The following is a 22,883-nucleotide window of genomic DNA, read 5'->3' on the forward strand; positions in this document are numbered from 1 at the left end:
TTTTAATTCTGGATTGACTGAGAACAACTATTTAGCGTGTGAAAGGTACTGGTCTGTTTTGATTAGTAAGATAAGCCACAGGGCTGCAAATAATGACTGACTGAACTTACAAGCACATCAGGCACTAAATCCTTGTTTGTGCAAATGCAAGCTTCAGGTTCTGCAAACATTCCCTTGATGGTTGAAAGGGTCCTTTTAAACCAATACATGCCAGTAAAACTGCATCCAGCAAACATTCATGGGAAGTATAGAGCAAAGAAGCAAAGAAAACCACTGGAAAACATTAACAGATATTGATGGAAAAAAGTCTGCACCTTTTCCCCAGCTTTAATATCATGTCCTAAAACAATTCCCACAAATACAGCTACTAGCCCTAATGTGACCAGGACATAAGGATGTTCCCGTCTCAGGAGAGGAAACAGAATAGTGTTGTCAGGTGTGTGAAGAGACTCCTTCCTTCTGGGAACCAGAATGATGGGCCTGGTTAAATGGTGTCAAAGTGCAAAAGACTCTCAAAGAAAAAATGCATCTCTGAACAAAGAAAGAGATCATTATACTTTGCACCTGTTTAACAAAAATATCCATTCAACTTGTCAGCTCATTAATAAAGGTGCAGTTAAGTATCACATTATTATAAGGATTTTCTCAAAATCTGAAATAGCGCAGTTACATGCCAAGCCAGTGCCAAGGTGTCTACCTCATTAAAAAAAATACCCTCTCTCCCTCACTATTGATTATAAGCCCTCTAGAAATTAAAAGTGGAATTTTTATTGCATGTTTTATCTCCATTAATCCCAGGGTGGTTTGTTCATGAACAGGAAGCAGCTACCACTTTTTTCTTAAAGATAAAAAGCTGGATTCTGCTTTACTTTATATATGCTCATGGGGTAAGGCACTACTCAGTAGGCATGTCTACACCTACATATTCGTGCCAGAGTTTATTGCTCTTGGGCACCACGTTTACACGTGTACCCAGGATCACAGCTTGTTGACCTAGTCAGAGCAGCCCCAGCTGACAGGGGACTGGGGGGAGGGAGGGCATCCTGCCAATCCAGGACTGCTCCAATGCACCTTGTGCTGCAGAGGGGCAGGGTGGGTCACAAGGATGCTCCACTGCAGGGCTAGCTGACAGGTAACCCTCACAGTGAAGCACCCTTGTACCCCAGCCAGCCACATCAGTGTCTACACATGTAGTACTGCAGAGGAAAAATCTCTGCAACAGGATAGTACTTATATTTACACGTACTAACCTGCTATAGAGTTTAGTAGTTTCCTGCAGCCTAATAGGGTTGCACATATAAACAGAGACATTTACTGCAGAGTTAGTCTACTCCAGAGTAAACATTTCATGTAGATGTGCCCAGTGAGAGTAAAGGTAGCAGGATCTGATCCCCAAAGAGAATTAAAACTGAATTTGTTCAGGGTCATTACAGATAAGATAGTTCCATTTAGCATAAGGAGGGAAGGAATTAACCATTTTTGGGGTCCTCAATCAGAACAGACTCTCTTTCAATTAAACTTCAAAGATAATCGCAGAATCCTCATTCATTTTGACAAGTACTTACCCCCACCAGTATACTCATTAATGCTGAGCCTTCCCCTGTAAGTAGATGCTTGCTATAGGATGGAGACATCTTGTGTATGCCCTTGATAATATAAATATAGCTTAAAATTAATAGGTCTGCTGTGGTTTGTAGGTGCTCACCAAAATAAAGATGGGTTGAAGTCAATAGGGCTGCTTGTGTTAGCAAGTGCTTAATCACCCTGCATCAGAACTGCATAATCTCCTTTTTAGTTTTCAGTATGAAAATATTTTTAATATTGAAAATTTTGGCTCTACCAGAACATAAAAATGGCTCTGGACCTGGCAGGTATCAAGTATAAGACAAACAGAATGTGAAACCTGAACAGATTCTGACCAAGCTCCTTGAAGCACAGACCTATATTCCTATATTCCTCGCTAAAGAATGCTTAGCACAGTACAGGCGCAAAAGAAATAAGGAATGATAAGATGAGTTGGGGTGGTGTTTCCTTGATGCTATTTTTCTATATTTTTCAGTGTTTCCATGTAAAATTTCCCTTAGGAGCTACTTACTGCTCAACTAACTTATTTTGTTAGCTTTCTAAACCATTACTAGTTGTGTGTGTGACATGGCGCCAAAACCAAGGCAGGTCAGAGTGCATTTAAAGAGGATAGGACCAGGATGGCATACATAAAGAATCTGTGAGAAAGGAAGCACCAGAACTAGCAGCAAGGTGGGGTTGCCTGCATGGTCAGCCCTTCATTTGAATGCAAATGTAATTTTGGGGCAGGCAGTTATCTGTGACATCAGGCAGAACCTTAGTAAACTGTTACCACCAGCACCTGGTAACACCATTGTTAATCATGTGTAGTAAAGGGACATCAGGGCTAGCATGAGTCATTTATAGAGCCAGTCAGGACTAGAAAAGAGAGAGAGAAAGAAAGAGGAGGGGGAAGAGATCAAACAACCACTGCAAGGAGCAGGATGTCCTGGCAAGACACAGCCGGGCTATGAGCATCATGTATGTGAGTTATCTCTTGGATAAAGAAGCCAGCATGTATCCAGGATCTGCAAGGTGCAACAATAACAACCTGCCAGTGCAAAACTTTGTCTCCACGCCACCCTACTCAGATTATGTGGGATACCATCATGTGCCAAGTATGGACAACCATGGACAGACTTCAGGAACCTGGGGATCTCACTACGGCCCACAAAGAGAGGATTGGAATGCCTATGGGCCCGGACCCTCCAGCACAGTTACTGCTGCACAGATCAATGGCTCCTCTCCTGGGCAGGTCTCCTACAGTTCTGCTGATTACAACTCTCTCCATCCTACTGGATCTGGGGTTTTACCTCCTGTAGATACAATTAACACGGAGCAAATCTCTCCCAACCCTCAAAGGCACAGCTCTTATGAATGGATGAGGAAAACGGTGCAATCTACTTCCACAGGTATGTGGGCACTGAGGGTTAGGGAGAATGAGAATCCTGATTTTTCTTACAGATTTTCTTGCTATCCGTTAAGTCATGATTCTACTCCTGTATGATATCTTTGATCACATGGTTTATTACATTGCCATTCCTGATATCTGATACTGGGGCAAAAGAAAAGTCAGCTTCTAAAGAAAAAGAAAATGCTCAGTGCACTGAAGTGACCCCACTTGTTATGAAATATGCAACATCTTGGCTGAATTTCTGAATTGTATGATTTAAATGAGATTTGCCGGTGTATTTCCAGGGGAAAAAAACAACAAAAAATAGTGTTAAAGCCCTGATTTTTTACTTTCCTCATTAACTATCCTCCAGTTTTAAAGTAAGCATGACAAAATGCAAACCAAAATATACATTTAGCATAGATGCCAAAACCAAGGCTTTACACTGAAAATGATTTCTTCAAACCTGAAGATCTTTCTCAGGTAGGAAGACAAATTCAAGTTAATTGAGCAAGGATAAGGATCATGCCTCCAGAAGAGAGTCAACACCATAGCTCCTTTTTAAAGTATTAATGTTTTAAAAGTGAATAGATAAGGAAAGGTTTGCTTCAGTTGTCTTATCACAGGAAGGAACACTAGAACCCCTAGTTACACAACCAATCAAAAACCTTAGCAGGTCAATCTGATTCGTAAAACTGAGCAGGTAAAAGTAATAGGCAACAATAACCATGTAACAGGTAAAAATTAATCCCCAAACCCTAGGAAAAGGATATGTTTGATGACGGAATGAAACAAGGCAGCAAAATTAGCACTGTTTGCCAATTAAATATCCCTAAATCAAAACACAGCCATCAGGGGAGAGGAAACAAAACCAAAAGGCTGCCTGGGAAGAACCGAGGCAAAACTGTGTGTGAAAGCAGCAAGCCCTGTGAGGTGCTGAGTATCCTCTGCTCCCATTTTGCCCACTAGGAATCAAGGGCTCTCAGTACCTGTTTGGTGCTCAAGTCTTTCAGCTACACTGCAGGGGATTTCTTTCCTCCCCTTTCCCAGCCTTTGTCTTTTGCACTCTGTAAGCAATGCTTTAAATTTAAGCAGGATTTGAATTTCTGAAGGGAAAATAAAACCAAACAATATCCTAAATAATCAAATGGAAGAAATACAGAAAACCCTACATTAAAATGGTGCATCTGATCTTCTAGGGCCAAACTGCAGCAGACCTACCCAGGCTGAATAGTCTTTTTTTATTATGTTTAAGACACCTGAAATCAATGGGAGAATTTATGGAGCAGGGGACTAATCTGGGTGTGAGAGAATATCACCATTTAAGTCCTTAAAACATGAAGTTATGCACCAGGTGTTTTTAAAATCAGCTCCTTCACTTCCAGCACTCTCCAGCTACCAAAGCACAGACCCTCACATCTAAAAGAGACGCTATGTCTTCCAAGTAACAATCCATCCTCTTTTAAATGTGAAGAAATACACATCAAGGATACACAGCACAAAGATTTGGAGCTCATGAGCCAAATGGCAGAAAACCTCCTCCAACATAAAATGCCCCACTCCTCCTCCCTGCTTTTCAGCTCTTATCCTCCATTCCTCCTACATTTTCATACCTATCATTTTGGACTACAAACTCTTCCGGGCAGCCTTCATCTCCTAAGCAGCTCCCATCTCCTTACCTGCCCGTGCAGCCTTCTCACCTGGTGGGCACTGTATTACACATGTAAAGAACAAGAACCTTGTCACTGCCCACCTAATAGCATGACCTGGGCTCTTCCATATTAGCCCTGACAGCTCTCAGTCATGCAAGGTGCAGAGCCTGCAGCAGGAAGCACGGGTGTGAAGTGCTCACACCTTTCCATTCTGTACTGCCTGCTCCAATGAGGCCCTCAACTTTTAGGAGCTCAAAAGGAGCTGAAGGTGCTCAGCATCTCATAGGATCAGACCCCACAAAGGTGATTCTTATTCAAATGCCTAAAAGTCAACCAAAGGGGCACTGAATGCCCTGGGAGCTTTTCCACTGACTTAACTGGGTATTGGATCAGGCCTAATAAGAGAAATCCTTCCTTCTGAGCAATAATATCAAAACAGCAAGTTTTTCCTATTGCCTGTTCTCTCCGCTAATTAATTTTTAATTCTGGAAAGCTCAGCTCAACCACAACAGCCATTTCACTAGGGAGGGTCCAGCTCCTAGCCCTCATTCTCTTCCAGCTTCTTATCCTGCTTTTAAAAGGAACAAATTGTTCTCAAGTTTTCCATCATGGTTAAACTTGTTTAACTACCATCCTTAACATTCATAGGTCCTACGCATGTAAGTGTGAGTTCAAGTGAGATATAGGAGTATTTTCCATTTAGTAAGCCAGTTGCAAATGCTTAAATGTTTGCCAGGCCATGGTGCACACCATTCTTTAGGAGGAAACCCACTGCAGTTTACACCTTCCGAGCCCTGTACAAATATTAAGTCTGATCCATCACTATTTTGTTTGTTCAGCACAACTACCAGCAATTTCAGTAAAAGCTTGCCTATATAAGGACCCCAGAATCAAGCCCATTATCAAATTAGCTGTCCCAAGTACTGTTGCCCCTTTTTTACAGAGGAAAAAAACTGAAGCTCAAGAGCCAACTTGCCCATAGTCGCTCAGCCAGAAGCCAAAATAAATTAGATTAATTGAATACAGTCAATGAATATTAATGCAAGATAATCTTGCAAGTCTACAAGGATTGCTCCCATTAATAATTCCCTGGGAACTCAGCAGAGCTGCTTGCATTAGGATTACTCACAGGAGCCGTCTTGCCTGTGAATAAGGACTACAGGCAGGAGCCCTAATATGGAACAAATTCTCCACCTACAATGATTTTTACAGTGGGCTTCTCTCACTATCGTTTTCTGCCCTCTTGACCTCACAAGTGCTGAAGGACAACCTATTACCCATTCTCTATTAGTGTCTTATTCCCTGGATGTCTTTCCACCACTGTTCTTCTTTCTTGTGGTTACAGTTTACATGTAAAGAAAAGAGAAAAAAAAAGAGTGCAGTTAAGACCAGGTTCTTAGGTGGGAAAAGGTGAAATCAACTGAATTATTCCAGTTTACACCAGTGGAAAAGATGTTTCTCAGGATGCAACATCAGGGACTGGCCTGTCAGTTTGGTGGTGCTACTTTAGTAACACATTACTTTAGTCCATCATTTGCAGGTTGAAGGAGATATTTTCTTGGGTTTATAACCCCCTCTCCTAGGTGCTTTGGCATTGGAGCAGGGTGGGGCCTAGATTTATACCCACTGGCAACATTTGGATTGAGTGCTTGGTCATTGCGCTGTTTAAGGGGTTGAACAAAGAAAAGAAAGCAAAATATGTTAGGACTTCAGAGAAGGGCTCAGAGGAGACTTTTAGGAGGAAAATGTTTGAGCGTTAAACATTCAGGTTTTTTTACCTCAGGATATAGTTGGGGCTATGCCCTTCTCTCTCACAGTTGCCCCTTCCCGCTCCAAAGTTACCACACAAAGGGGCAAAGACAGACAAGGCGACTGTCCACTACCAAAAGGGTCACCTTAAAGCCCTGGCAAAGATCCCAGTACATCCTTCAGTTTTCCTCACGTTTTCAAAAGAATTCAAAGGGAAAATTTTCAGGGGAAACTGAAAAAATGTGGTTTGGACCATACCAAAATTCACCCCCTTTGGGTTTCATTGCTACTGACTTCCTGCCCCTGGGGCAGGGGGCTGGACTCGATGAAGGTCCCTGCCGGCCCGAATGTCTATGACATCTACCAGGAAGAGAGCGCACCCTTGCATTTTCGCAGAAGAGACAGAAATGTGACTTTCCGGTTTTGTGAGACAGCAGCAGTGGTGTTTTCTCACAAACTGAGGTGAAGCCATAACAAAACCAAGGCTTTGAGACACTGGTGACAATTCACTTCGCCGGCAGTGTCACTAACAATGTGAATTTAGTCACAGAGCTGTGGGGCAGAAGAAAAGAGGTGGCTCTTTCTTATCATAAAGTAGAAAAGAGGCACAGGGTTTTATGATGGGATAAGAAAGGGGATGGAGGGAAAGTGATTAAAAGCAGAGCGAGACACTTCCTGTACACAATGACTCCGATATCATCCTTGTCCAATGACAGTTTTATTCTGAAAAGACAGGTCACACACCGGTTATGACAAGTATCCTACATGTCAAGCTCACATCACTGACGCTTGCCAAAGGACACTACTTAGCCTTTGAAGAGCACAGCAACTCCATTCCTTGCATCTTGAGAAAGAGAAAAAATGCCATGGGAAGGAACTGCCCTCCTCCTAAAGGCCCATACTGACCAGGTGCTGAATGCCTACAGGGTATTTGTGGGGATTTCAATTCATCCCTTGTTCTCTTGACTTACAGTCATGAAGGAGGGAGCACATTAAGAGAAATCCCTTTTTCAGCAGTTTACACACTTCTGCTATCCAAAATCTACATGTTGAGCAGGGGACCCATCCAATCAGCAGTGGAAAGTGAGAAAAGATGGAGAGAAATTCTGCTATGGATCCAGTGGATTTGATGTGGCTTACTTCAGTGTGGTATCTCCAAGTTTATACTAGGAAAACCAAGAACAGAATTGGGCCAGTGAGTTCTAGCACAAAACATCAGAAGAGATCCCGAGTAGAAAATCCTGGTCAGACAAGTCAACATAACTGGGAGCAAAATCCTGCACTTAAAGTCACATAACACGTCTCAACTCAAATATTATGCTTTTTCCCTTCAAGCATGGATCTTCCCAAATATATACAGTGATAATATATTATTAGAGACAAGCGTTACCTTCAGAACAGAGAAAGAATGTTTCACATAGTATGCAGACACATAGAACATGATCCTGGAAGCATTTATGCACATCATTTTATTCATGGGTAGTACTATTCAATTCAAAAGGTCTTCTTTGTGGAGCCTGAGTTACTCACAAGCATATATGCCAGACTGGGCCCATATAACGCTTCTGAAATAAAAGGAAGCTGAATTTTCATTGTAACTATTTCAGAATATCCACTTTGGATTCATTCTGACCTTTCTATCATTACTTATTAAAGAAACTCCAGGCATATCTAATTAGAGGGATGTGAAAGAGACCCTTGATTCTAATCTGAAGATATGCAAAATCAAAATTGTGTCTGTATATGAGTTTTGCAGATTCCCCATTTGTGTGCAATGGATGGATCCAGACACTAACCCCAGTATTGAAATTATGCACATTTGAACTCTGTAGCTCAGACCCACTGGCAGGCCAGAATTTGCCCTTTATTCTATCATTGACTTCAGGTGCCCTCAGATCAGCACAATTTTCATTCACATAACTGTGGCATCTACATAGGTATCTATATGAGCATAGGTAGATCCAAGATTTTTTTGAGTGATGTTAGCATACATGAGGCAGGAGGACACTCCTGAACAGTTAAGAATGGAGGATGAAAAAGAGGCCAGAGCCAGTTCTAATGCTAATTTATTTTGCTTTGTAAACTAGTTGTGAGGTCTGAGGGTATTTTTTTTCCTTCCCTGAGCTACATTGTCTTAGGTTTTGAGGTCTATCTGTCATACTGAGGCAACAGACCCTTTTAACACTTCTTTTTGCTTTGATATGCAGTCCTGTCTCTTCCTTCTCCCTCTTTTCTTCAGGAGTTATATTGCCGGAAAGGGTGATGATTTTCACAGCAAATAAAGGGGCCTTCTCCTAGCTTTATTGTCTTCAGAAGAAATGCTCTGTGAATTTTATGACCAATGGGAAAGCTGTTCCCTTCCCCCCACTCAACCCTGGCCAGTCACAAAGATTGCTAGGGTAAGTGGGGGTCCCACAAAAGAACTGTTACAAACCCCTTTGCAAGGTGTAGAGTAAACCATGAATGTCAGGTGAAGCCCATTATTCCATTAGCACTTTCAGATTATCATAATTTGTAAAAATGAATCTTGGGCAAAATTCCCTGTTCTCAAACTGCTTCTCAGAACCAGCCAATCAGGCATTACTGCTTGGAGGGTACATTACAATGTAGGTTAAGACCTTTCCCACCTCTGACTTCTGGTAGCTTCTAGTAAACTTCTGGTAGTTCAAGTGAAGAAAAACAATTTACATAATACAGTCCTTCCAACAGAGAATGTCTTCAGTAAAAACTGGTCCTACAGGCTGGTTACAATGAGACCAGCCAGGCCACAATTAGACCAGGGGAAGTCCACTAACAAAAGGCTGAATCCAGGGACACTGAGTACGGTGAGCAAGATTTGTCTAAAGGATTGAATTTAAAGTTTCTTTTTCACCTTTTAAGTGATAAATCATAATTCTTATCCCCCGGAAGGCTGTGAGAGGCCACTGACATTGAAAAGATTCCAACTAGTTCTAATGAACATTGGATCGAGCCTTAATAAAACAGATTTTTACACAACTACTGCAAACATTTTCTTAGATGTCCTGGCAGATCTCAGTACTGATAGTTTGGTAGGCATCATTCTGAACATGTAAGAAAGCAACAATATTCAAGTGAAGATCCACCATATAAGTCAGAATTTCGTTCTTACTTTTTAATTTTTTTGTAAAGCAACCTTCTTAACTAGATTTGAAAACTGCATTTCTTGAAAACAGAACCATACTGTATTATCACAGCTACAATGAAATCAGAAAGGTACTTGTATAATAATAAGTAAGTTGTATGGGGAAGTAAGCACCCTTGTTTTGCAAATATACTTAGTTTCTGCTTCAGTTCCAAAAGCAAAGGAAAATTCCTCCCCAGATAATTAAAATCAGAAACTGAAAGGTGTCTCTTTGGCTTACTTCTTGTTTTTGGAGATAAAAGGAAGATCTGATATTTGTTTATGGCTTCTGAATGTGAATAGAGTCCATGATAAGATCACCTTGTAGCTCTTTTGTGTACTTCATCTTAACACCACAATAGAGAGTTTAGGGAAACATTTTAGGCATTCTGTTCCAGGGAATGACCCCAAATTCACATTTAAAGGGGAGAAACCCCTAAGCAAAACACAGGCTAGAGAGATCAAAAGAAGTTAAAAAATATCAAGTAAGGCATTAAAGCACCACAGGTGACCATATGTTAAACAAACAATTTACACTTCCAATGAATGAAAACAAATGCACTGATACCTATGTGGGCTACACTGAATAACCACTCTTGTTCAGGACCTCTCATGTTTTTACCATAGTATTTTAAAATTAACAGAGCTTCTAACTTGGCTATTCATATAAGCAATAGTTTGATTCTGTTCCTGATGCAGTTTGACACTGTTTTTACTGTGATGACTTCAGAGTAGCTAGGAGTTGGAATCCTTTCCAGGGAAGGGTACAAATTTGACATACAGTACAGCTAACTTTATGGGGAAAAAATTAAGCACAGCAAATACAAATACTGATAAAAATATTTTTCCTCACCAGAAAGAGTCTGGCCTGACTCCAAACTATACAAATTCAGTGGCTCAAGAAAGCTGAGAGATGCCACTCAAATGCCATTATTAATACTTACAGGGGATAGGTTGTTGTCTGCCATTATTAATACTTAGTTCTTGCCCAAGGACCCAGCTTGAGAGAATGTGCAGATTAATGGACCAAATATATAAAATATGGAACCTTGTTCTTCAGGCTGGGAAACAGGAAGATCACAGAAAGCATGTCTGACATACTGGTTGGATCAGTGTCATCCATAGCCAGAGGCAGAATATTATCTATTCTCTGCAGTGAACTATTATTTGCCTAAGATCTCCTGTCATGGAGCAGGATGCTACAAACACAGGTCAACAAGAAAATCTCTGCTGCAAAGGGGTCATGTTCTAAAGACCAGCTTGATGGGCCAAAAATTACCAGTCAGGGCAACACTGATTTTCAGATGTTGAAAGAAGGGGAAAATACATTGCTCATATGCTGCTCCTCTGAGTGGACAGATTTGAGGTGCGAGGGATCGGGGGATGCTATTCACTCTGGAATCTTTGATTGTATTTATCAGGGCCAAACCCTCCCTCTTCTTCCAGAGCTGGGGAAAGCTCTCTCTCGGCAGAACCAGTGAGGACATGCCCCAGAAATAAAGGATAAAGTATTTCAGGAACCTGCTTGATTTGTGGTCCACAGATTTCTCTTCTGTGGGAACCTTTTCAATTCAAAATTGTAGGGGAGTTAAAAGGGGGTGGGTGGAGGGGGAAATGTGGAGCAGGAGTTACAAGCCATTCAGCTTCATGGAGAAGAAGAGTGCCAGCTGTGAGACTACACGCCTGAAATTCAGGTATGTTCACAACTGTTAAGTGCAAATCAATTACAGGTTTCCCTCGCCAGCCACGGGGGTTAAGTTCCTGAAAGTTCCCGTGGTTGGCAAAACCGACAGGACTGGGGGAGCAGGGGCTGTGGGTTGGGGGTGAGGGGCACCAGCAAGGCTGTGGGGGCAGTGAGAGGCATGAGCAGGGCCAGGGAGGCCATGCAGGCTATTTTGAGATTGTACCCCCCTCTTTCTCTGAAGCGTGGATACTCAAAACCATGGTTGGCGAGGGAAACTTGAACATATCTCTCTGCCCTTTCACATGCATCCCCAGCTGGTGCTTACATCAAGATTATGACTCCATAAAAGAAGACTAGTTACCTCCTTCAACAGTTGTGCACCTGTTAGTTTGGTAGTTAGTTCTCCCAAAATCACAGTTTGGTGGAAGTCCTAGCAAATAAGGATAGGAACACCTAATAAGGCCAGGAGGTAGCCCAGATGCAGGCTGTTCTAGATTGCAGGCTAGAGCAGGCCTTCAGAATAATGCAGGACATTAGTTTCAAGGGAGCTGTTTGGTTATTATTTTTATTACTATAGCACCTAGAAGACCCAATCATGGCCTGGGACCCACTGTCCTGGGGGCTGTGCAAACAAAAAACAATGATGTTCCCTACCCTGGAGAGTTTTCAATTTAAGCATAGGACAAGAGACAACAGAGGGTCACAGTCAGACAGAGGAGTGCAAGAAAGCAATGAGATGCTGCTGGTCAGCAGGATACACAATAGTCCTAGAAGGCTTGTGACATACCCTCTGTCAACTTTTTAGCAAACCTTGGAGAAAGGGAGGCTCTGACACACCTTTTGTTTAAGGTGGCTGTTAAGCTCTTGCAGACCTTGGCAGATTCTGATCAGGGCTTTTCACTGCTAGCCTGAGAAGTTAGGCAGACAAGATTCTTTGGCTAAATTCGATATCTTTTATTAGACCAACTAATATAGTTGGAAAAAATCTTCTTTGCAAGCTTTTGGGTATGTTTTCTTTCTGGGTCTAAAACGGGTGACAAATCATAATTTATGAGGGAGACAGACTCTGGACATTAGTGCAAGGAATTAAAAAAACAACATATTTTCTCTGAGGGTGTTTATACGTGAAAGCTTGCAAAGAAGACTTTTTCTCCTCCGTTTTTTAATATAGTTGGAAAAAAATCTTCACCCAAATATTCACCCTTATGTTTTTGTACCCAAAAGCCTGCAAAGAAGATTTTTTTCCAACTATATTAGTTGGTCTAATAAAAGATACCGGATTTACCCAAAGAACCCTGTCTGCCTGTCCTTAGACCAACATGGCTACAACTGATAGCTCTGAGAAGTTACCAGTTATGGGATTAATAAGCTTTCTGACCAGAAATTCCACATAGTTGCATCTGTCCTCACTGCTTTTTGCCATTCACAATTACCTCCTCAGCATCCCTCATCCTGCTGAACCATGTCAGCTCCATCCTTCCATCCAGATTTGATGTACTAATGGAATCAGTGAAAGAGACATTGGTACTAGGATTTGACACTGACCATTACCCTACATCAAGCATTATTTGTCTCTCATTCTCTCTCTGCTTATTATTACATGAAAAGCCATTGCTTTTTTTTAAATTCCTCACACTGATGTCCATAGTTTATCTCCCTCATAATTTGTCTCTCTTTTTTAATCCAGGAAGAAAAGAGATACCTATTAAATTGAAATAATAATACTGTGTCTCTCTATAACCCTTACTGCTATTGCCTTCATAACATTAATAGTGCAGGCGATTTTGGAGGACTGCAGCCAGTGAAATAGGCCCCACCATTCCCCTTTGATACAGGTATCAGCGTCTCAATTTTAAAACAAGGAACTGAGCAGTAAAAATGTTCCATGGATCATCTGTGGTCATGCAGGAAGTCTGCGCTGGAACCAGGAACAAAATCCAGATTTCCTGACTCCCAGTTCTTAACCCCATCTTCCCCTCAAAATGATAATGCAAGGGATGATAAAGAAGTCAGAACATCAGCTTGTCATCTGTTTGTTTAAGAACAAAACTAAATGCTGGTGGCCTAAGTCTCCTGTGCTGTAAATCAAGAACAACTCTCCTCATGTCAGTGGTTACCCTGGGGTAGGTGAGAGAAGAATCAGGCACAAAATGTCCAGGAACATTTTTTTTCCAAATGCAAAGGAAAGTGTTTTGTGCTGCTGGAATTAAAAACTGTAGCTCAAAGCTGTATGTCTTTTTTCTTTTAAAACAGGTAAAACAAGAACAAGAGAGAAGTACCGGGTGGTTTATACAGATCATCAGAGATTAGAATTAGAGAAGGAATTTCATTACAACAGATACATTACTATCAGGAGGAAGTCTGAACTTGCTGCAAACCTAAGACTTTCCGAGAGACAGGTAGAGTATGGGTCACACATTCAGCATTTCCTATGCATTTATTATTACTGCTCAGGAGACAAGAAAACTGGTTAAAAGCATGACTATCCTAATGTCCCTAAGTATGGAGCAGTGCAGCTGGACTATTATAATGCAGACCACTGACCTGTTCAGCTGTATGAGATCTGTTGCACTGTACTTGTCTACAAGATCAGGGACAGAAGTTCAATAAACCTATTTAACCTAAATCCATTCAGTTTAATAGTACATCCATCAGGTTTATCTTAAACTGGTTTTACCATTTTGAAAGCAGTTTATGAGCACTGAACTTCTGTTGTGTTACAGATTTGAACTAGTTTCCAAACACTTATACCAGTTCATGCGTAATTTCTGTCCCTAGCCTAACAGGGCATTATTTCTATATTTCACAGCATCACTGCCAAGACTGGTGCAAGCTCTACCTGCAATAACAATGGTGCACACACAAATCCAGATTAGGTACAGGCAGCTGCCAGCATCTTAAGCAAAATGCTGTTTAGATATGCTCCAAGAAAGGATAGCTGACGAGGTCTTAAAACACCAGCAGATAAGGTCCTTTGGATAGATGTGATATTTATTATTAGACCACTAAATAGTTGGAAAAATTGTTTTTTTGCAAGCTTTTGGGCACAATTTTTCCAACTATTTAAAAGAACAATTCCTTCCAACTATTTAGTTTGTCTAATAAAAGATATCACATCTACCCAAAGAACCATGCCTGCCTAGGTCTTTAAACCAACATGACTACAACCAACAACCCTTAAAACACCAGCAGCATCTTGGAGCCTTGTCTACACTGATGGAGCTAAACCAGTGGGAACAGTGGTGGAAAATTTTCGCCAAAAAGCCCAGGGAAAAATCCTGACCTGACTTCATTCCAGGGTTTTGTTATAGATTTAAGCGGGGCCAGAACTTCAACCTAGCAGAAACAGAGCTACTGACTCCAACTGACAAATGGACATATATTAAGAAAAAATACTTACTTGTCCCTCCAGTTCCCCTTCACATTTACTGGAGGACTCTGTCCCCATTTCATATTTGCCCCATTTTTTTCTCTATTCATGAGGCCCTACAAGACCACCATCCTGTCCAAGACCTGAATACATGTTGCTCTGGAACCCATCAATGTCACACTCCTCAATCAGCTAATTGCAATGTCTGTACATTGCTCCTGCAGCACTCACAGCCTGTGTGCCTCCTCCTCCTCTCAAAGGGCCTGGGCACATGGCCTCTGGCTCTAAAACACTTCCAAGCCCAGCTGGCCCCGGAAGCAAGCAAGTGAGATAAGAAGTCAAGCTAGATCTCCCACAGAGCAGTACAAATAATTATTTCATGGTTAGCATTTGTTCTGTACCATTTTATGTGGGGGGTTCCTTCAATCAATGCACTGAACACAGGCAGTGGAGTAAAAATTGATGAGTATTATTGATGGAGATCAATGGATAATTCCCACTGGGTTATATCATTAGCAATTTCCACTTTTGCTGTTTTCATACTATGCAGCCATGCCACAATTTTCTCAAGTATGATTCAAAATTATTACCTGAATAACATGCCTAATTCTCCAATCAGATGCACTTTTTAGAGTTAACCATCTGTAAAAAGCCACCAAATTGGAAAAGTAGCATTTTATCACTAGGATGAACTCCCTTCCTCTGGGTACAAATGACAAACAAGGTGTAAGGAAATGGAGAAACAGACCCAAGTGTCAAAAATATTTCTTGATCTTCAGCAAAGAGTTCATTGCAAGTGGTTGATTATTGAACAGTCAGGTTTTTTTAACTGGTTAGTAGGTCAAATGATACGTGTATTATCTCTTATTATATAATTGAACTCCTGGTATCTGCATTTTATTATGCTCTTAACTATACACTTAAGATTTGTTTCTATGAACATTCTACAATATTCACTTGAAACTCACTGATCTGATGATCATTCCTGCAAATTAACCTTTTTATGATAACAGTTGAAGAAAACTATTTGACACAATCTTCAATTTCTATAAGAAATTTGTTCAAATATCCATGGCAATGTGTTTGCAGTACTTGCTTTGCTCTCATTGATCAACTATACCCGTGTCCAAAATCAGAACAACATCTATGCATCACTTAAAATAGTGGTTCTTCAACTTTTTAGGTATAACGCACCCCCTGGTAGAGTATCAAAAGTATCAAGACACCCCATCAGAAAATGCCAGCTCTTAGTTTTCAGTTGTTTTTTGAAAAACAGTGCAATTCCTCTGTTGCAAAAAAATTCAGAAAGACCAGAATAGGTCAGGATGTTTTTAACACTATTGATTCCTACTTTATATCGCTGGGTTTAGCTTGTGTATCTTGTGTATCTTATGTATGCACACCTAACAATGCTAACAACCATGTATCACTCCATAACATCCTTGAAAGAATCTCAAGGCACCCTGGCTGAGAATCACTGACTTAAGCCATTCCTAGCAGGGCTAGACACAGGCATAGGAGAACTGGGCAGCCACCTGGGGCCCAGACAGGGGGTCTAAAAATGGTAATTGTATTATTATTATCATTATCTCTAATGAAGGGGGGACAGGTACTAAAAGTTTGCCCAGGGCTGCCAGGAGTCTAGGTACGATGCTGATTACTAGGCAAACTCAGGCTTACATGGCACCTAAATGATGCATAGGATTTCAGCCTATACAACTTTCACTAGACTTCTATAGTGCCATTAATGAAGAAGATTAATTACTTAGCTCAGGGTGAAAGCCTGAAATGATTCTCTGGGAAAGCTTCTTCACTAACTGTTTCAAAGTGCTGAACAGGAAGTAGGAGAGAATGTTCTCCAGATAATGTAAATGAAAAATGTTTCATATCAACTTCAAACTGAAAAATATTTCCAGAACTTTAGACAGCGAGTGTTGATCTGTTCAAAAGATCTGTGCTTAGAAATAAATCTGTACATGTTTGATGCAGTAATCCATTGAGAGGGCCTCATTCTAATCTGAAATATATTGCCATGTACCTTGACAAACAATGTGAATAGATACACAAATTCAGTCATAAACCATTTGAATTATTTGTGCCCCTCTACATGTGCAGGTAAAGGTGCATTAGGATCAAAGCATGATCCACAAAATCATGCTTCCTGTCACATCATGTGCATGGCAGGAGGTGTGATTGTGGATTAGATCTCATCTTATCACTGGTGCAGGAATCATGATCCCAGGCTTCCCCAGAACTGGCTCCTGTGACTTTAAGCCCCACACCCAGCGGGAGTCACAATGGGGACAAAGTTCTCTATGCTGCCCCCACTGCGAGCCCCACAGCTGATGTGCTCTGCAGGGCTTGCAGCCGAGGCTGCAGGGAGAATGCTGCCGCTGCTGTGAGCCCCAAAGCTGAGGATGCTGCCACCACCGTGAGCCTTGTCAGTGCAGGGCTAGAAGGGAGTGGTGCACCCCTATGGCTAACGGTCCCCTAGTTGATGGGGCTCCCAGCGACAGGGGAGCACTAGGCCACACGTTCAATTAATGACATGATTAGAACAAGCTACAGAGTTATTACACATTTTTGTGGAATAACCCTATAGCTTATTGCTTGTTTTATCATGCCATTAATTGGCTGAAGGTGTAATTGCATCAAAACTTGAGGAGTGATTACTTGGTTAATTGTGCCTGGGCTGTAATGTGTAGAGGGGGCCTAAGTTTCATATTTTAACTTTCTTTATACAAAATACTTGTATACACTCCTCTAACTATACCAGTAGGATTAGCTACCTCTCTCAACCCCCACTGCCAGGATGGATTTCTCATGCTGATGCAGTTTATTCCCATATGAAATATAATGTTATATTGGTATATGACCACTTTATACTAAAATAACTTGATCCACACTGAGGATTGTACCAGGTATAACTATATCAGTAAAAAACAAACAAAAGGGAAAAAAACTTCAAAAACTCTTAACCATCTTAGTTATGCCCGTAGATTAGAGTTAGTAATTACATGGATGATACCTGGGTCAGTCTCAGTACCAACTAGAAGCACATGCATAGATGGTACCAGATATAGTAAGATTTTGTGGTTCTGGCAGAGTAAATGGACATAATTGATGGGGCAGGGAAATGCCAGAGATACTAGGAGATATGGGTCCACTTATTTCTCCAAAAGTATCTGCATAGCATAGATGGCAGGAGAAGTTCTTTAGTGAAAATGAAAAGTTAAGACAAAGGTGTGTGACTGATTGAAGATCCTACTAACAGTGCATAGTTATGAGTAACCACAGTTTTCCATGGCCATGCATCAGCCCAGCACCTGCCATTTTTCCCATAAGCCTTTTGTCTTGCCAACCACAGTTTTGCCAACCACAGGAACTTTCAGGAACCTAACCTCAGCAGCTGGCAAGGAAAACCTGTATATGTATAGCAACATTTTACCTAGGGGGTCCCAGAATACTTCAGAATGTTACAAGACCTGTATTTCAGCCACCACTAAAATGCAGCCACCGCTGAACTGAAACAAAAGAGTTGTTTCATGGAACATGGACAAAGCAACACTATAGAACACACTGTTGGGACAAAAAAAAAAATTAAGGATGCTATGACTAATCAAATTAACCTATGGGAAACCTAAAAGGCAACATGCAAGCCTGTTGTTACAGGGGCTGAATACAGACAGTCAAAAAGCCTGAGGCTAAATCCATTCAGCCTTTGTAGGTTAGTCTAAGCTATACAGATTAAATTGAAACAGGAGTGAACAGACATTTATCGTTGATTCAGGAAATGCAGCCATATGCCTGCAGTGGCCCAGGCCGGAAGCTGTCAGGTGCTAGAGCACAGCTCTCTGGCTGTGTGCTCACTTCCTCTTCCTGCTGCTCCCAAGGCCTTTGGGATTTGCAGTCCACAATTACATCAGCAGGACTCTGCAGGGTTGTTCATCACTTCCTCTTCCTGCTTCCAGGTGCCCATGCGATTTGTAGTCCACAGTTGCAGCCAGCAGTAAGTTTGAGTGGAGGAAGGTGTGTTTATCCCTCCTCCCTAGTACCAGACCCCAGCTGGGGTTTGTTGGGGCTGGGACATCCCCAGCCGAGCTTGCCCCTTCCCCCATCACCTTGTCAGCCAGCCCACACCGCTCTAGCTTCAGAGCAGAGGGGTGGGCCAGCCCTGATCTCTGAAGCAGGCAGCGCAGCCCAGCCCAGCCCAGCCCAATCCAGGGCTGGAAAGCATGCTGGGGTCCTCTGATTTCACTTGAACCAGGAAGGGGGTCTAGGACAGAAGTTTCATAAGCCAGTTTGACCCAAATCAGTTAAGTCTGATACTATATTCAACCAGGTTTATCTTAAACCAGTTTCAGCCATTTTGAAACTGGTTTATGTGCACTGAACTTCTGTTCTGTTACAGGTTTAAACCACTTAAACTGGTTTATGTGTAACTTATGTCCCTAGCCAGGGAGGCAGAAATAAGGGGAGGAGCTAAAAGTGGAGGGTGGAGAGAGTATTAGAGTGTGGACAAGGAAGTTGTTTGTAGGGCAGCTCAGAAAGAGGGGGGAAACAAAGAACAAGGGAGTCAGGCAAAGAAGGAAGGAACATCAGGAGAAACATGAGAATACATCTGAGAGAGAGAGACAGTGAATTACATCCTTTTGTTGTGCTATAAAAAGTTCTTTGCCTGCCTTTGTTCAAAAGTCATACTTTTGCATATACTTGCATGTACTGAAAAACTGGCACATGGCCATAGGCTCTGGCAGGGTTTGGGCTCTGGCAGAATTTGGCCAAACCTGAATTACCACTGCATCTCTTTTCAGTGTAGAGAAACTCTTACACCACCATTTGCATTAAAATGTACAAGCATTTACATTACATTTTGTACTTAGTACCAATACATTAACAGACAAGGAAGCCAAAAAATGCCAAAAATCCTGCAATACTAAAAAACTCACTCCATTTAATACATTAAAATGTGTGTTAAAGTTTTTCAGAAAGGAACTGGCTGTTACACAGCTTCCTATTTCCCTCCTAAATGATCAATACATGTTTGATTTTCACTGTGCTAGTGATTAGGTAACTGCTCAGCCTACATTCTGTTTGCTGTTGACACACCTCTTTCTTTGCTTCTCTGCAGGTAAAAATCTGGTTCCAGAACCGCAGAGCCAAAGAGAGAAAATTAATGAAGAAGAAAATGACTCATTTTGATGGCAGCAATCTCAGCTCTATGCAGAGTGACTCTGGCTCAGTGAGCCCCATGCCCGTTCCTGACCCACAAACTCATTCAGAAATGTCCAATTCTTTATTCCCCCCTCCACCTCCTCCACCTGCTCTTTCCATGAATGGCTTACAGCACAATGGCAACCTTCAACAGGTCGTAGCCTCTCAGTAAGGCTGTTCAAAGAGTTGTTTTATACAGAACTTTATAAACAAACAGTACATGGAGCACTACAGTTCAACAGGACAGTTGTAGCTGGCAAAATACCCCAACACCATAATGGTCTTGTGCACACAGGCTCCAATTCTCAGGTCTACAGAAGGCAGAAGCAGATGTCAAACACAATGGAACTGTTGTGTGCAAGGGGTCCTGATTGTGGAGAGATCTTGGAAGGGGATGCCAGGAGGCTGTGTCACTAAGCAGGCACTGCCTGGAGTAACACAGAGGTTGGGAAGGGGTGGGGAAGTTGGACGAGAGACAAGGAAGTGGTCATTTGTTCTGCTACTATGCAGCTCCACTAGCCAAAAGATATATGAAATAGGCCACAGACAGTGCTGCATCCCTGCGGCTATTTTAAGGCCTCTGCAAGCACTATGGGTCTTGATAAGAAAGTATATTCTTCCCCCTACTTTTCCTCATATAGGTTTCATGTGTGAATCTCTTTCTTGGACTTTGCACATGGCTCTGATAAAAATGAAGTTCTTTGGCCTATGCAACTGAAAGCCTGGAACACGTTGGCTATAGACTGTTGAGGTTTTTGGGATGAGGTCCAGTTTATCTCCTCCACTACTCTAACAGAAATTACTTCCAAGGCTAAGTAATACTGGCATCTACTCTTCAAAACTTGGTATAAATGTTTCCAGAGAAAAGAATTAGGGAACTGTGAATCTCAGCCCAGTTTTGCTCTTGGTGGGAAAAAAAAGATAATTTCAGTTCATTTTGTTTCTTAGAGAAGTAGCAGAGGAAAATAACCCCTAAGATGTTAGAGATGTTTAAGGGAACAATCACATTTAATGAGACCATGAAACCTATGGAAAAAGGTACAGCTAACGCATCTACATATTATGTGGATTCCTTGGTTTTCACACATTCTGTAGTATAAAAAAGTTGAAAGGCCAAATGAATAGATGAGAAGAGAAAACCAACATTCTGCTTGAGCATAACCCGTTTTTTAAATGGGTACCTAATAGTGATCTGCTAAATCCACATATAGGCTTGATATGTACATATATATATGTAAGTCTAACATTCAGACATGCTGATTGCTCATTAACTGCAGCACAACACATATTTAGGAGCTTAACTATGTATTTAGGTGTCTAGGTTGGCACCAAGGATAACATTTCAAAAGCACCTACAGCCTAGATTTCAAGCTTAACATGCCAACAGCAGCACCCCCAACCAGGCTGTGATGAAAACTCTACACCAGGCAGAAGCACTGCAGCTACAGCTATATGAGGCTAGAGGCAGCCTAACTCCACAGTGCTAATTAGAGGCTAGAGGCAGCCTAACTCCACAGTGCTAATTAGCCTTCCCTTGGTGCCATGTGAACATAGCTGCACTGCTTTCACTTGAGAAGGGTTATCACGTGCAGAGCAAGGAGTATATCTAAGGGAGCCAGGCACAATAGGTCTGTAGTCTAGATGTGAGTGACATGATGACAAAGATCCTAAAGGTGACTTCAGCATTTAGAACCCAAGGTGCTATTGACTTTCACCAAGAGTTGGCCTCCTAAATATCCAAGCCAGTTTTGAATTGGAATTTAGGAGCCTAAGGGCATGTCTACACTGCCTCCTGAGTGCCTAGGAGTGCTACTTTGAAGCATGCCCTTCATCCTTCCTCTCACTAAGCATAGGCCAACTCCCCCAAAACAGGCAGGGCAGCTAGTTTAGTGTGGACCTGTGCACATGCAAAGAAGCTGACTTGATAGACAGCCTGGAAGCAGCTCTGGGCATATGCTCAGGTCCCAGCCTTTGACATACCCCAAGTTCGAGCAAGCGGGTGGAACAGGCTTCTGAGCAGTTCTCCTGGGCTTTTCACACAGGCAATGTAGATAGACATGTCCTTTGTTACTTTTGTGCATTGGAAAAATTTACCCCAAAACTTAGTCTAAGGGTGGATACATTCTTGTTTTTCCCCCTAAATATATCATATAATATTATTTTGATGATTAAGGTGGAGTTATGAAAAATCACTTTGTATATAAAAGAACTTTAAAATAAATGACTTTTCCATAAGTGTTTCCAACACAGTATAGACCTACTACCAAAAGCTGCAATGCAGGAACGATTTTTGGAGACTGTTTTTAATCATGATATAAAGCTTAAATATATAAAATGGGGGAAGATGGGATGGTTAAAACAGAAAAACTCAGAATTTCACTACTAAATAACCAATTTTACTGCAGTTCACACATCTAAGGATGCATTTTAATTTTTACCATCTTGTGGTTATTTGATGACCTGTGTGAAATATAATTAGTGTATCCAATCCTGCTCCAAATGTGCTTGTGTCTCCATCATATACTTTCACTCTCCCACACTGAAAAGAAGTCCTCTTCTTACTGGCAGTAGCAGCTTGCAGCATTGAGATTAAGCACCCATATGAGTCTTGGAGTGGTCCTTCCATACAAGGTTTAAGAAGATCAGTTAAACATGACGATGGAAGTCTCTCCTGCTGCTATCTCTGTTGTGCCTATTTTGAGAAGTAGTACATACAAAGGGAGACATCATTCACCACAGCACTTTATCAGACAGTTTTAGCTGGAAATTCCGTCATGCTTCTTCCTATTGTCAGGTGGAGTGTTTTGGAGAAAGGCCCTTGATTAACAGCATTTGGGCATCAAAGTAATTTGGCATTTGCAAGGCTAACAGACTCAGGCATCTCAAAGCATTCTATCTTCCAGATAAGTCCATCAGAAATGCATATAATGGCCTTCAAGTGGAAGGAAACCGTATAGATACTTTGGGTATAGAGCAACACTAAGCAAAGATTTCTATTTTCAGGTCAATCCTACTTGACTTCAATTCAATTCAATTTATTATTAAGGATTCTGGCTAAAAGCCTCACTCCTGAAAACATGACAAACATGCAACCATAATATAAATAAATGTAGGCA

At 41.5% G+C, this 22,883-nt stretch overlaps 1 protein-coding gene across 1 annotated transcript in view; it reads left to right on the top strand.

The window, feature by feature from the left end:
- The first annotated feature begins 2,542 nt into the window (after window positions 1-2,542).
- Window positions 2,543-22,883, top strand: part of LOC109313742 (homeobox protein CDX-1-like) — a 22,792-nt gene continuing 2,451 nt past the window's right edge. Inside the window, exons 1-3 of the mRNA XM_019540459.1 lie at window positions 2,543-2,975; window positions 13,437-13,582; window positions 19,685-19,935. Of these exons, the coding sequence (XP_019396004.1) occupies window positions 2,543-2,975; window positions 13,437-13,582; window positions 19,685-19,935 (830 nt within the window). The remainder of the gene's footprint in view (window positions 2,976-13,436; window positions 13,583-19,684; window positions 19,936-22,883) is intronic.

Source organism: Crocodylus porosus, unplaced genomic scaffold (assembly GCF_001723895.1).
Source record: "Crocodylus porosus isolate Cpor-Errol unplaced genomic scaffold, CroPor_comp1, whole genome shotgun sequence".
NCBI classification, from domain to species: Eukaryota; Metazoa; Chordata; order Crocodylia; family Crocodylidae; genus Crocodylus; species Crocodylus porosus.